Here is a 14176-nt window from a genome sequence, read left to right on the forward strand (position 1 = left end):
CTAGCAGTTCAAAAGCACGTCAAAGTGCAAGTAGATAAATAGGTACCGCTCCGGCAGGAAGGTAAACGGCGTTTCTGTGCGCTGCTCTGGTTCTCCAGAAGCGGCTTAGTCATGCTGGCCACATGACCCGGAAGCTGTACGCCAGATCCCTCGGCCAATAAAGCAAGATGAGTGCCACAACCCCAGAGTCGTCCGCGATTGGACTTAACGGTCAGGGGTCCCTTTACCTTTAAGGTAACAAAGTGGCTCTGTGCCAGAAAACAAATGGGTGGGCCAACCTCCCTCAACTGGCTGGTAGTTAGAAAGACAAAGGCCAGAGTTGACAGTTGAGTGATGGGGGCTGGAAGGTAGAAGCAAGCTGCAGGCTGGGAAGCCAGGTAGTCAGAGCCATGCCTAATTTCTGTAGGAATCCAAGGCTGTGGCTATGGGAGAAGCAAGACTCTCTTGAGGTGTTAATGCTGTGAACCCCTCAATCGTAGGCTCATGTTGTGAATATGTGTAAATAAACCATATTGCATAAAGACACCACTGTCTCTGTTATCCCTCATTCCAAAGGAAACCAAACGCTGGGTAAAAGCCCAAAACTCCAGGAATCTCACACTGGTTTGGCATGTGTTTAATAGACATACATCTACAGCAAATTTAAAAAGCAACCATCTGTGTCTTACCAACCTATCTGGAAGAACATTTGATTTGCTTAATTGTATATCTTGTTTATTACATTTCCCCCATACTTTAATTTTCAATATATGAATGGTAATTTCCAGGATATTCAACCAGTTGTCAGAGAGAAAACATAGAATTCTTTATTACTGCATATTCCTCAGGCATATGTTTGGTTTGGACTAGTTTACATTCATATGAATAATATTGTTATTCAAGTTATGTTTAATTAATAATGGGGGGAGAGTTGTTGTTGTTTAGTCGTTTAGTCGTGTCTGACTCTTTGTGACCCCATGGACCAGAGCACGCCAGGCACTCCTGTCTTCCACTGCCTCCTGCAGCTTGGTTAAACACATGTTGGTAGCTTTGAGAACACTGTCCAACCATCTTGTCCTCTGTTGTCCCCTTCTCCTCGTGCCTGCAATCTTTCCCAATATCAGGGTCTGAAGGTGCCCTAAGTGGTTTTTGGTGATAACCGGGGTGGGGAGAGTCACTTTTAAAAAATGCTTCAATCTGAGTGCTCAGAAAAAAGAAAATATGAGTGCTCAGCTGTGTGTGAGCATTCAATTTAAGTAAGGAATGCATCTATTATTTTGGGGAATGTTATTTACCAGGAACATTCTTAGCTCTATGCGCAGGTAGATGGATAAGGCAAAAGTCAAGAGAGTGAAGATGAATGAAAGGATAACTAGGAGCCACTCGAACACCTGGAGGTCTTGGCCCGGCTTCTCTGGAGGGGCTGAAAAGGACACATACATTTGGAAGTAAATATAATTCAATTATTTTTCTCTTTCATTCCCTCTCTTCCATACCCGGCAGGGAGGGAAATTCGTGATTGCTGTCACCATCTGCAGTGATCATGGAGCCCAAGAAAGTAAAGGACAAATGCTGAAAATCCAATGGGGGGCATTTTAACCTCCCAGGACATTGTATAATTGACTATAAGGAACACAGGAACTTCAAAGTAAGACTGCAACCATTGCCTTATAACTATTATAAGAACAATCTTGTGAGCTCGAAACACCCCACCATGCAATTCTAAACTCATTTACTCATCGAATAAGTCCAGATAAGTTTAATGGGACTTACTCATTAGTAAGTGTGTAGGATTGCAACATGTTGGTCTCACATCAAAGTTTCATTAAAGTGTAACCCCAAAATTTTGGATCCCCTCCCAACTGATGCCAATATTTTGTGCTGCAAACCATGTGTTTTGTGCCACCCCCCAACGGAGTAATTGATACTCAACCCAGGGTTATAAATTGACACCCCAAAATCCAATTTTTTATGATCTCCTTCAAACTGATGCCAAAGTTTTGTCCTAGTTTTGTGATGTAAAGTAAGTGGTCTTTCCTGTCCTGCCCCCCATCTGCTGCAATCCACAGAAAATCTTAGCAATACAAGCTTTTAAATGTTTGTTTAAAAACGAATTTATTGTAATCTCGTGAAATAAAAAGATACAAATACATATAACAAGGTGAAAAACGAGGCACGAGGCTTGAATGGCAATTCCTGCATGGATAAGATTGGAAAAGATGGAGGGGGGCAGATAGGGGCTGTTGTTGCTTTTTTTGCTATTATTTTTGTTAACATTTATGATTACAAGGATTTGGTTGATTAAATTCGGTTGATTGCAGTGTGTGGCTTGTTTGTATGTTTGGGGGGGTAAGGTTGGGTCAAGTTAACCACACTGACGTGGTCATTGTCTTGTTGTGCAGCTACGTGATAAAGGGGAACCTTTATTGGAAAAGGTAGGGTGGGGAGATCCATTTTTGTTATTATTTTCGTTAACGTTTATGATTGCAAGGATTTAAACATGTGCTTATAAAGTAAGGGTTCAGAATCTCTCTCCTCGCCCCCCTTGACTATGGAAATATATAAGTGGGGGTTTTTTAACAAAACGGGACGGGAAATCTGCGACGATGAGGTTCAGAATAACGTGGATGCTGCTGCAACAATGGAGGACGGGAAGACTCCTCTGAGCTATACATGCACCGTTATGTCAAGAGAGAAACACCATTTCCTTACTAGATTTGAATATTAAAAGCCCTTAAGTGCCGGAGCACATAAAACATATAAAAACCTTGCCTCCGAGAAAAAGAAAAATAGAAAGCCCGGCCGCGAGCAATCCCCGTCATGTAATTAAAAAAGAATCTGTGCAGCTCTGGTGAGAGCGTCTTACCTCGACGCCATCTTCATCCACCCCAACCCCCTCACTACTACTACTACTACTACTATTTATTTATTTATTGAATTTTATATACCGCCCTATACCCGGAGGTCTTAGATTGATGGGATTAAAGGAATACAAAACTATTAACGAACTATAAGGAAGCAAATTAAAATTTGGACTGTTGGATCGTTGGACAATTTATGATGGAGGAATTAAAAGCAAACCAGCCAGAAAGGAGCAGATTTTTTTTGCACAGAGAACTGGAAAGTCTAACGGTGGGGCAAATCTGCTCGAGTACCTCGAATCACGGGGAGAGGCTGTAATAAGAACTTGAACTGTGAAGGAGAAAGTGGTTAGCCCGGCGCGCCCCACCCCCGCCGATAATGATTATGGGCTGGTTGGAAAATGCACCAAGCGAGATGGTCGACCTTGGAGTTCCTGCTGTAAAAAAGAAAAGAAAAAGACCCCCGTTTACATGCGACGAGGGACAAAGGAGTTGAGCAGCAAGAAGATTATGTTTCTACACACGCAGATGAAAGGAGAGGAAGTTTTATTCAATGTTATATAATATTATTCAATAATTCAGCAGGGACTGATAATCTGATAAGTAACCTCACTCCCTGAAATTGGAAATGTTAATTTAATATATGTGCAGGAATTGATTGATGGGTAGCTGTTTGAAATGGAGTTGTTGTTTTTTAAAAAAAGCAAATATAATGTACTGGAAGGTTATTCGTAATGTTTGAAGGCAAACTAGAAATAATTGGGGAATATGATGCAGCACTAAGAACTATTGACATATCCAGGAGGGTGTGCGGGAAGTCAGATTTGGAAAAAATGTTAAACTGATTTTTCTTTGGAAAAATGTTAAATTTGTTTCAGTTGGTGGCCGGTTTGTAAAAAATTGAAAATCAATAAAAAAGATTTGGCAAAAAATAATAATAATAACTGAAATAATAAAAAAAATGGTCAACAAGAGCATACATACACACATACAATCAGTGTTCTGGAAAATAGCACCAACCATTTTAGGAGCATCCAACTGATGTGCAATTGCTGACATGCGGATCCAGCAGAACAGGGGCGGACATGCTCATGTGTGTGTGTGCCACTGGCAAAAGTGGGCAATTGATGGGAGATAAACAAAGACTGGAGGTGTTAACAGTTGTATATCAAGGTATCGAAGTCACCACAATGTTTTGGTTCGAGGGCAGAGGTGTCTACTTTTCATAATCAGTGGGTCTCTTTCGCAGATGACAGCCGCTCATGGAATCTACTGTTTCCGGAGTTGCTGTCCTCCGCAGAGGATGGTTGTAGTTCCAGATCCTCTGATGTTGACCTTGCTGGTTTGCAGCTACTGCAGGTGATCTGTACTGAGGCAAAAGGGACTAATTTCAGCAATGTAAAATCCAAGTAGCCCACCAGATTTCTTTGTTCAGAACTCACAGCATGAGATGTGGTGTAGCGTGGGAGGGGCATGGGGGACATGGCTCTGGGCGCAGAACATGGGGGGGCGTGAACCAGATAGCCTCCCCCCCCCATTCTCCCCGCGCCCTGCCAGACGTGGGGGCTGATGGCTACAGAGGGTGAAGATCTCTGTGTGTCCTGCCATGTGTGTCCTGCATTCCCAGCCTCAATTCCTCCTTCCCTGGGTCAGGAAGGAGAGCAGCTGTGGGGCGCCCAGCCGAGGCTCCCCCTTCCCTGGGTCAAGGCTGACCTGGGGGCAGAGAGCAGCTGCGATGTCCAAACCACCATCCGGGACAGTAGTGCCCCTAGCCCTCCCTCAGATCAAATTAAAAGCAATTAAAAGCCACCTTGAAAATGACACGCAACACAACATTCCTAAAATCTGTGTGTGTGATGGTAAATTGATGCCCACCCCCCTGTGGCATATTACCAGACGGGTGGTGCAGGAAATGCACCAGGCAGTGGAGCCTATGAAATGGAGGAAGAGTGCCTGTCTTGGGGCCAGAGAGTTGTTGGCCCTTTAAAGGCTTTGAAGTTCTAACAATCTGCGTTGTCCCGTCCTTCTTCGGACAGAGCTCACAAGGGCTCGTCCACAGCTCCGTATGACCCGCCCGCACCTGTGTTTTCTAGGCACGGGACAAGCGGACGTGTGGACGAGCCCTGAGATCCCAAAGGTGGTGTAAACATGAGGGCAGGGGAAGTAGTCACTTTAAACAGAATGTATTTACAGCTGGGTCATGCAACGAAACGTTGCAGTCTGGAGTGCTGCCCTTTGGGATTTCAACCACTCCATTCCTATCCCGCCCCCTCTGCCAAGCATTCAAGCTTCCATGGCTGCACTCAGTCCTCTTTAGGCTACTTTTAAATCACTCCCCTCCACCAAGGTGGGTGGTGGTGTTTTTAAATAAAAATAAAAAAACAATAACAATTATTCTGTGCTTCTGTAATCCTTGGGTTTATGGTCTTGCAGGCAATGCATTCCTTCCAGGCTTACATTCTTTCCCAGGCAGGATGGGCAGGAGATTTCAGAAGGTTTGTGCAGCCTGCTGGTGGCATTCCATGTCAGGACCCAAGGCACAAAGGCATGAAACTGCCACCAGCAGACCCAGCATGGATGTTGGAAGCTCCAGGGAGGGCTGAGGAGAGACCCAGAGAAGTTACTGTTAGGACAAGAAGCCAGCATTTAGGGAGTGCTCTGGTTCACTAAATGTCATCATCACCACCACCTCAAGTCAGTGGCTGAAAACAGTGCTTTCCCCCCTAAAAATATGTTTAGGCGTACCCTCATTTTCCTACTCATATTGAAATACTGGCCCTCAATGAGGCCAAACTTAGATTCACAAAATGTTTAGGGGTATGCGTCCCCCTGCGTCCCCCCAGAAAAAAGCACTGGCTGAATATATATTTTTATTTTTCTGTCTCTTCCTTTCCATGTTAAACCAGATTAGAGGGGGCCAGACTCCCCCCAAAGTTGATGAGCATTCCCATTCAAATGGTGTGTGTGTGTGTGCGTGCACACACTGTGTCATGTGATCAAGTATGTGCCCCCCCCCCCATATTTCATTCAATTTGGCACCCCTAACTATATATATATAATACTAACATTTCCTTTAGAGCCTTCATTATTCTCTGCCAAAAACTTGCCTTTCTTTGACCTTTGATAGCTACAGTGGTACCTTGGGTTACGTACACTTCAGGTTACAGACTCCGATAACCCCGAAATAGTACCTCAGGTTAAGACCTCTGCTTCAGGATGAAAACAGAAATTGTGCTCCGGCAGCGTGGCGGCAGCAGGAGGCCCCATTAGCTAAAGTGCTTCAGGTTAAGAACAGTTTCAGGTTAAGAACGGACCTCCGGAACGAATTAAGTACTTAACCTGAGGTACTACTGAATTTGCCAAAGTTTGTGATGCCAATATTCTGGACCCTAGAGCTAAGTCCGCTAGAAATGTCAACATTCACTTACAGCCATAAGTTTGTCAGATGCCATCTTGTCAACAAAATAAGCAAAGATCACCACAGCAGATCTCTCTAAACCCCGTATGTGCTGAGGATACAAGAACCTCAAGAACCTCAGTTCAAACGGACGCACATTTCGTTGCTAAGCAATGGCTGTTGGTGACATCAAATGCACAGCCACCACACCAAGGTTCTACAAGAGTCAATGCAGCATAGCAGTTAGTGTTGGACTAGGACCCGGGATACTAGGGTACAAGTGCCCAAGGACTCAGTCTTGAGCCAGTCGCTCCCTCTCAGCCCAACCTGCCTTGCAGGGCTGTTGTGAGGATAAAATGAGAAGAAGGAGAAATAGGTATGTCACTTTGAACTCCTTGGAGGAAAACTGGGATATGAATGTCTTAAACAGATCAATAAACATAACATCCACGCAGTACTCCTTAAACTGCATTTTGTACCTGATGTTCATCTATGCTTGTTGTACAACTAGATTGACAATATCACTTCCAATTTTCCTGACTTGGGACACAGCTGCAAGATTGAAAGTTTTTGTTTTAGCTTAACCACCATCTTGCATGTGAACAGACTGGCTTCATAAGGACGCAGACTTGGTTCAACCACACTCTCCTGTATCTAGGATTATTTCATGTTGCTAAATACCTGGGACATGCTCATCAGCAAATAGGCTTGCAATGTATTCAGAGCCACACTGTCTGTATCTGATGCTGGGGGCTACGTACATGAGTGTTAAAACACAGTGATAGAACTGTAGAGTTGGAAGGGACCCTAAGGGTCATTTTGTGCAACCCCCTGTAATGTAGGAATCACAGATCATTTGCCCCTCTGTGTGTTTCAAGTCACTTTTTAATGTTGCTGTACACACAAAATAGAGGCCCTTCTTCATGTGCTTCCTCCATGATAGGTCCAGAGAATGGCAACATGAGAATGGGCCTTTTATGCGGTGGCTCCCCACTTGTGGAATGCTTTCACCAGGGAGGCACCAGGCAAAAACATTCCTCTCTTCCCAGGCCTTTATTTATGGCCGTTTAAAATGTGTGTGTGGTATTGTTTTTGTTTGTTACTATGGTGTGTATTTTTGGGTTTTTATATTGTAAACCACCCTGTGATCCTCAGATGAAGGGCAGTATTGAAATTTTAACCACCACCACCACCACCTGATTTGTTCCACAACATCAAACTCCTTTTAAACAAAACTGGCACCTGAGCATGTGCAACAGTTGTCTCAAATGTACACACGTCCGGATGGAAGATGGTTTGAGGGAAATTGCACCAAGCAGCAGTATTTCCCAAGCCATTATAGGACACCTAAGAATTGTAGGTAAGATCATTTGTACTTGGCTTCAAACACCAGCAGTGGGAGATTACTGGGTGCAAACAATAATGTGTGCTCTGCTTAAGTTGCTGGCCACCACCGCATCTTGTGATAGGAAGTTTCATAGTTAAAACATGCCCTATACTGATTCGCCCATCATTCAGGTTCTTTGGATGGTTCTTCAAATATCTCTCTGTGTGTATTGGGCTGCAGGGATGTAGGAACAGAGGAAGCTGCCTTAGACTGCATATACACTCCCATTTACTCTGCATCCAGTGCATCCCACAGCTTTTTGGGGAGGCAGTATACATACGTTAGCCACAATTCATATTCCTCCTCGTGTTTCTTATGAAATACTGCATCTTGATATGTTTTTTTTTCTCCAAACCTGCTTCCATCTGGATTGGGAAAAAGAATCACCTTGTTGTGTTTTAAGCTGGTAATGTCTACACAGTCTTAAATAGACCGAACTGGTCCATCTACCTCAGTACAGTCTACAGCGACTGGCAGTGGCTCTCCAGGGTTTCAGACAGGAAGTCTTCTCCAGCCCTACCTAGTGATGCCAGGGGTTGAACCTGGGACCTTCTGAATGCAGCCTATAAGGCCCTTAGAGCCAGTGTGGTGTAGTGGTTAAGAGCGGTAGTCTCGTAATCTGGGGAACCGGGTTCGCTTCCCTGCTCCTCCACATGCAGCTGCTGGGTGACCTTGGGCCAGTCACACTTCTCTGAAATCTCTCAGCCTCACTCACCTCACAGAGTGTTTATTGTGGGGGAGGAAGGGAAAGGAGAATGTTAGCCGCTTTGAGACTCCTTAGGGTAGTGATAAAGCGGGATATCAAATCCAAACTCTTCTTCTTCTTCTTAGAAATCAGAAATGGGACAAAGGGGGACAAAAGGGAGATGTGCAGATGACTGAGAATGCAGGGTTAAAATCAGTAACTTTATTCCTGTTTGGGAAGAGAAGTGAAAAAACAAAATGTAAAAAAACCCTCTGCTAACAAACAATTAAATTAATGTTCCTTTGTCCAACACTGCATTGCACTTTTAAGAAAATCTGGGCTCCTGAGAAACAGCCCCTCGTCCTGCATCTACATCCCCAGTTAACGTTTTGTTCCAATGAGACATTGCAGCATATCCAATGGCAGCGGAAATATAATGGTAGAGTTCTTCTCAGCAGCGATAGTGGTCAGAGTCTGTAGGTAGCGAAGCTGGAGGGCTGCAGGAGACTCTGTGATCACGATGGCGGCTTCCTTCAAGGCCAGGGAGGAGTTCCTTTCACCTTCTGCTGCAATCACCTAGAAGGGAAGAAATTCCAGGTAAGGAGTTTGGAGTTTTACATCAGGGTGGCCTTATATAACAGCTGCACCCATTCCTAAGTAAGTCAGACCTAGTCATAGAGATACATGCCACAGGCTAGGAATGAACTCATTCAGTTGAATGACTCTCACCTTATTTCGTTAATGAAAGCTAAGTCTGTCAGACATCTATAAAGAAAGTTAGCAAAAATGTGGAGGCAATGTTCTAAGGCTTATTAGGCAGATGTGGAGGTGCTGCTGTGATTAAGGACACTATAGTCAATCACTGTTGCTAGGCAATCAGAAGGAATGGGAGACATTTCCTCTATCTTCCCCACCTGAAAGGAATAATTTTCTTCCCAGGAGTTGCTCACAGCAAAAAGTACAGGTACAGGAACAAATAAATGACACCTTGTGCCTTTAATGGCTGTGGGACTAGGAAAAAATGTAACAGTATGGAAACAGACTTGTGGGAAATGGAGACTTGGAGGGCCATATTTGGCCCTAGGGCCTGAGGTTCCCCAACCCTAATTTAAAGTCATAGACCCCAGGTTAATAGCCCTACAATGCCAATGTTGGCCTTTACTGTACTTCCTACTGCCCCTTTGCTGTCTTCTGGGTGATGAACTTTCTGGAAAGTCACCAGCTAAACCAAATCTATAGAACTCCTGTACCTTTGCTCTTGCTTCACGGGTAGCTTCTGCTTCAGCGGCCATGGCTCTCTGGAGTTGGATGGGCAGCTTCACATCTTTGATCTCTACCCGCTCCACCTTTATGCCCCAGTCATCTGTGGCTTCATCTAATGTGACCTGTTTATTAAATATATATAGATATGCAGGAATGCACTTGTCCATCAAGATATTATTATGCAAGAGGTCAGGCTGGTCCAATGGAAGTCACAGAAGCTGGGATAAAAACAGGGAACTATATTAACCCCACGGGTCAAATGGCTATCTTTTCCCCACTCCTCCTGGACTACAGTTATGTCAGGTGACCTTTTTGCCCTTCAAAATCCCCTTCTGAAGCTCTGTTTGGAGTAGCACTTTGAAAAGGCCCGCAAGAGCATAAGATGAATCTGCTACATCAGCCAGTGTTCCATCTTGTCCAGCATCCAGGCCAACTAGATGCAGTGGTGGAGCTTCCTGCTCTGGCACTGGGGTCGGAGAGCAGGTGGGAGCATGGCTGGCACGTGTCCTGGGGGTGTGGCACGCCACCTGCAGGGGCATAGTGCGTGTCCAGGGGGCGTGGTGCACAGCCTGCAGGGGCATGGCACATGTCCTGGGGGCATGGCGTGGAGGGGCAGCTGTGATGGCACCCCACCGGGATCATGGTGCTGGTGGCGGTGCTCTGCCCCTGCCCCCCCTCTTCCTCTGCTAGTGACTAGATGTCTTAGCCCACAAGCAGGACATGAGCACAACAGCACTCTGCCCACCTGCAATTCCCAGCATCTGGTATTCAGAGGGAGATTATCTCTGACAGTGGAGGTAGAACATAGCCATCAAGGCTAGCAGCCGTTTATAGTTTTGTCCTCAATGAATTTGACTAATCCCTTTTCAAAACCATCTAAGTTGGGGGCCATCACTGCTTCCTGTGGAAGCAAGCTCCATAGTTTAACCATGTGGTGCATGAAGAAGTCCTTTCTCTTATCTGCCCTGCATCTTCCAACATTCAGCCTCATTAAGGTCAACTCCTGTTGAGTGCTTTAATTCCAAACACCAACAGAATGCTACTGTTAGATTATATAGTTCCATCTCCAAGTAACGTATACCCTTCACACTATAGATAGACCAGTGCTTATAATCATGCTTATAATCCAAAGACAGTTGTTGTTTATCAACAAGCAGTCACATTCCAGCATTTCATGCATCTGAAATTAATTAAAAAACATGCCGTGTTCTACATGCTTTCTGCTCGTCCCGACATATAAGTCAAAGCTTTTTTTGTTAGTCATATCCCCTCAGAACAGACTTTCAATTCCATACTCCAAATGGGGATGTGAATCACCCCACAACTCAGCCGTTGCTGTCATACCTGCATGCTGTGGGCGATTTCCTCCCGGTCAGAGAGGATCTGAGAGAGGCTCTTGGTCCCAAGAACGTTCCTCAATGTGGTCTGAGCCAGGAGCCGAGTGGCTGAGTCCGCATAAGCAACATTTGTCACAGAGAGGATGGCGTTCTGAACTCGGTAGTAAACCACACCGTCCACAAGAACCGTCACCGAATCTTTGGTAAGAATCTAGGGTAGAAGCAGGAGCAGGAGGAGTTACAAAATAAAGCAATGAGTCAAAGCATGTTTCTAGTAGCAGCTGCTAAGAACATGTCAGGAGGAACCAACTGCAAGCAGATGAGTTATTAGACAATGATTCTATCTGGTATTCAAAAGAGATGAAAGAGGTCAAGGACCAGAAACACTTACTTCCTGGGGGGCTATATCAAATGACACAGTCCTCATGTCCACTGTGACAACATTGTCTATGCAGGGCAGGATTAAATAGATACCTGCAGGAAAAGAAATTATAACCACCACTGGAGACGTTGGTTTGCACAATTATAGTGAATTAATGCACTCTGTCCCCCTTGTTCAACAAACCTGCTAACTTCTTTTCCAGTTAGTAAAGTGACAGGGAAATGCATTGAAAACTGTCACGACCACACCATATATTAGCGCACAGCCAACCCTGAAGAATCCTGGGAGCTGTGGTTTACCCTCTGCAGAGCTGCAAACCCCAGCATCTTTAACAAACCACAGTTCCCAGGATTCCTTGGGGGAAGCCACATGCTTTAAATTAATTGTGTGGACCTGACCTGAATGAGATGGTCCTTGGAATCGTGGGTAGGCCAATGGCAAGGGTAAAAGAGAGGAGAAACTTGCAGCAAAATCCTGTTGTATGCTAGAACATAATATAATACTCACCTGGGCCTTTTGCACCTTTTAGGATGTGTCCTAGTCTAAAGATGACAGCTCGCTGATATTCCATGACAATCTGAAATGGAGGGACAGCGGGGAGTCACATATAATATCCTAGAGAGTTTTTGCCACCCCACACGTTTCAGATTATACATTCCCATCAGTGGCTGGAGAGCAAGAGGAGCTGGGGCAACCACAGAGCACATAAAACTTTTACCACCCCCCTGCTCTGCTTTTGCTGCTGCTCCCTCTTGAAAGGAAGGGACACACAGCAGCTGCCCTTGACATCACAGTTCTTGGTGGAGTGGGGATTTTTTAAAACAAACAGTGGGGTGTTGTGTATTATTTTGGGACTATGGAGGGCTCTGCTAGTCTTTTTATTTTTATGTATTAGTAAGTGGGAATATTTTTTTATTGTTTACATACTGCTAACTTTTTCCTATTACTATTAAGTGTGTGTCTTGTTTTGTTTTGTTTTGTTTCCCTAATAAGTTGTATGAAACATTAATGTGTTATATGATCGCCCCCCCTTTTCTATGGTGTAATGTATTTATGCATATACATTTCTTCAGTGTAAGTTGCTTTGATACCTTTTGAGTGATAAGTGATTAATAAAGAAAATAATAATAATAATTTAATAAATGCAAATTGTATTTGCAATGTCCATGCTTGCTGTTTACAGGGTAGAACAGCTGTCCCAGAAGTTTGAATAATGAAACACGGTGACTTTTGGCAATGCTTGAAGCTGGGATATGCAAGCAGTGGGGGCTGGTGCCCATTAAGACTGGTGGGACAGAATACAGGGAGCCCAACAGCAGGTAGCACCAGAACCAATGACAGGTGGAGCCATTCTACCTTCTTTTGAATTCTGCAAGGGCAATACTGAGATTGAAGAGGTGTAAGTTGACAGGCCGTGACCACCCCCCCCCCCAGTAGAAATACAGTGGTACCTTGGTTTGCAACCATTTTGGATAACAACCACGTCAAACCCGGAAGTGCATGTCCCTTTTTTAATACAACCATTGGGGGGGGGGGATTTCAACCCATTTTTTTGGAGAGGCCCCATTAGCGAAAGTGCACCTTGGGTTACAACCTGTTTTGGTTTGCAACCAGACCTCCGGAACAGATTATGGTTGTAAACCAAGGTACCACAGTAAAGAAGAAGACAGGCAGGTGGGGGCCAGCTGAGGACAGACTGAGGTCGGTGGAGCAGTACCCCATTTGCCCTAATGGACCATTTAACCCCTAGCAACCATAATAGCAGCGTAAAATCTCAGAAGCAGGACTGCTTCCCAATGAACTCTCTTCTTCTTCTTTACCTCAAAGCAGAGAAATGCAGACAAAGGGAAGGTCAGAAGGAAGAGCAAGAACGAAAAGCAGACCAGGATCCAGCCACATGCCCCAAGGTATTCGCTGGAGTTCTCTAGAGGAGGAGAGGCACACACATTTGGAACATGTATATAGTTATGTTATTTCTGCTTGTTAAAAAATAAAAGCAAAAATTCTGCAGCCGGAAGGGGAAAAAATAATGGTTGTGATCACTACAAAAATAAAACATTTGCCTGGGAAAACTTCTGTCCTTCCAGATATTATTATTACTGATTATCCTCCCTGCACCCAAAGGACCCAGGGTGGGTTACTACAGTTAAATCAGAATATTTAAAGAAAACAACATTTTAAAGCAACTTACAGAAATAAGGTGGGTCCTAAAAATGCGCATCGTGGGTGTCAAAAATTGTTGTCAGATTCCAACTCCTACCAGCCACAGGGAGGCCCACACGCTGCAGGATGAAAGCAAACGCCCTTCCCCGTTGCCTGTCCCTTAGTAAGGCAGACTGCTCTTTTACAAGGCAATTCCATTTAGCCACCATAGCTATTTACTCATTTTTAAAGCGTTGGCTTCCACCTTCATAAATCTGCCTCACCGTTAAACCTGGCGTTCTCCCGCTTCTCCCGGGCGCTCATCCCCTTAACCTCCACCAGGACACCGACCGACTTGCCCAGCTTGGCGGTTTGCTGCAGCCCCAGAGCAACAGGACCTACGGATCACAGCCCCGCTCCAGCTTACTCGCGGTCGACGGCGGTTGCTCCACCAACGCTCGATCTGCCTCTCTTTCTTCCGCCCAGCCCGACGGCCCCTGACGACCCCCGACGGCTCCTCCTGGGCCCGCACCACACGTGTCCCCTTGGCAGAGGGAACGCGCGGCAGTCCTACTTTGCGTTCCCTTTGTTGTTTATTCGTTTAGTCATGTCCGACTCTTCGTGACCCCATGGACCAGAGCACACCGGGCGCTCCTGTCTTCCACTGCCTCCCGCAGTTTGATCAAACTCATGCTGTTAGCTTCGAGAACACTGTCCAACCATCTCGTCCTCTGTCATCCCCT

General features: G+C 45.1%; 1 protein-coding gene and 2 long non-coding RNA genes across 6 annotated transcripts in view; 1 reads left to right on the top strand and 2 right to left on the bottom strand.

Annotated features, from left to right (window-relative positions):
• Positions 1 to 3539: 3539 nt before the first annotated feature.
• On the bottom strand, positions 3540 to 6607 carry LOC308468483. The gene is made up of 3 exons (XR_013981689.1): positions 6269 to 6607; positions 5298 to 5439; positions 3540 to 4209 (listed from the first exon to the last, which is right to left on the bottom strand). It is a non-coding gene; the product is annotated as an uncharacterized lncRNA (long non-coding RNA).
• Positions 6608 to 8511: 1904 nt separating this feature from the next.
• Positions 8512 to 14176, bottom strand: part of LOC308468482 (stomatin-like) — a 40655-nt gene continuing 34990 nt past the window's right edge. The window contains exons 1-7 of one of the 4 annotated variants that reach the window (XM_080990703.1): positions 13718 to 13902; positions 13112 to 13215; positions 11799 to 11868; positions 11301 to 11383; positions 10917 to 11120; positions 9560 to 9694; positions 8512 to 8885 (exon numbers count right to left, since the gene is read on the bottom strand). In XM_080990703.1, coding sequence (XP_080846829.1) covers positions 8691 to 8885; positions 9560 to 9694; positions 10917 to 11120; positions 11301 to 11383; positions 11799 to 11868; positions 13112 to 13215; positions 13718 to 13757 — 831 coding nt within the window. In that variant the 5' untranslated portion in view covers positions 13758 to 13902 and the 3' untranslated portion in view covers positions 8512 to 8690. Of the gene's footprint in view, positions 8886 to 9559; positions 9695 to 10916; positions 11121 to 11300; positions 11384 to 11798; positions 11869 to 13111; positions 13216 to 13482; positions 13903 to 14176 lie in introns of those variants that run through there. The other 3 variants (XM_080990704.1, XM_080990705.1, XM_080990702.1) reach the window with 3 other exon arrangements.
• On the top strand, positions 10982 to 13222 carry LOC308468485. The gene is made up of 3 exons (XR_013981691.1): positions 10982 to 11112; positions 12475 to 12632; positions 13119 to 13222. It is a non-coding gene; the product is annotated as an uncharacterized lncRNA (long non-coding RNA).

Source organism: Podarcis pityusensis (genome assembly GCF_964106645.2).
Source record: "Podarcis pityusensis genome assembly, chromosome: Z".
In the NCBI taxonomy this organism is placed as follows: Eukaryota; Metazoa; Chordata; class Lepidosauria; order Squamata; family Lacertidae; genus Podarcis; species Podarcis pityusensis.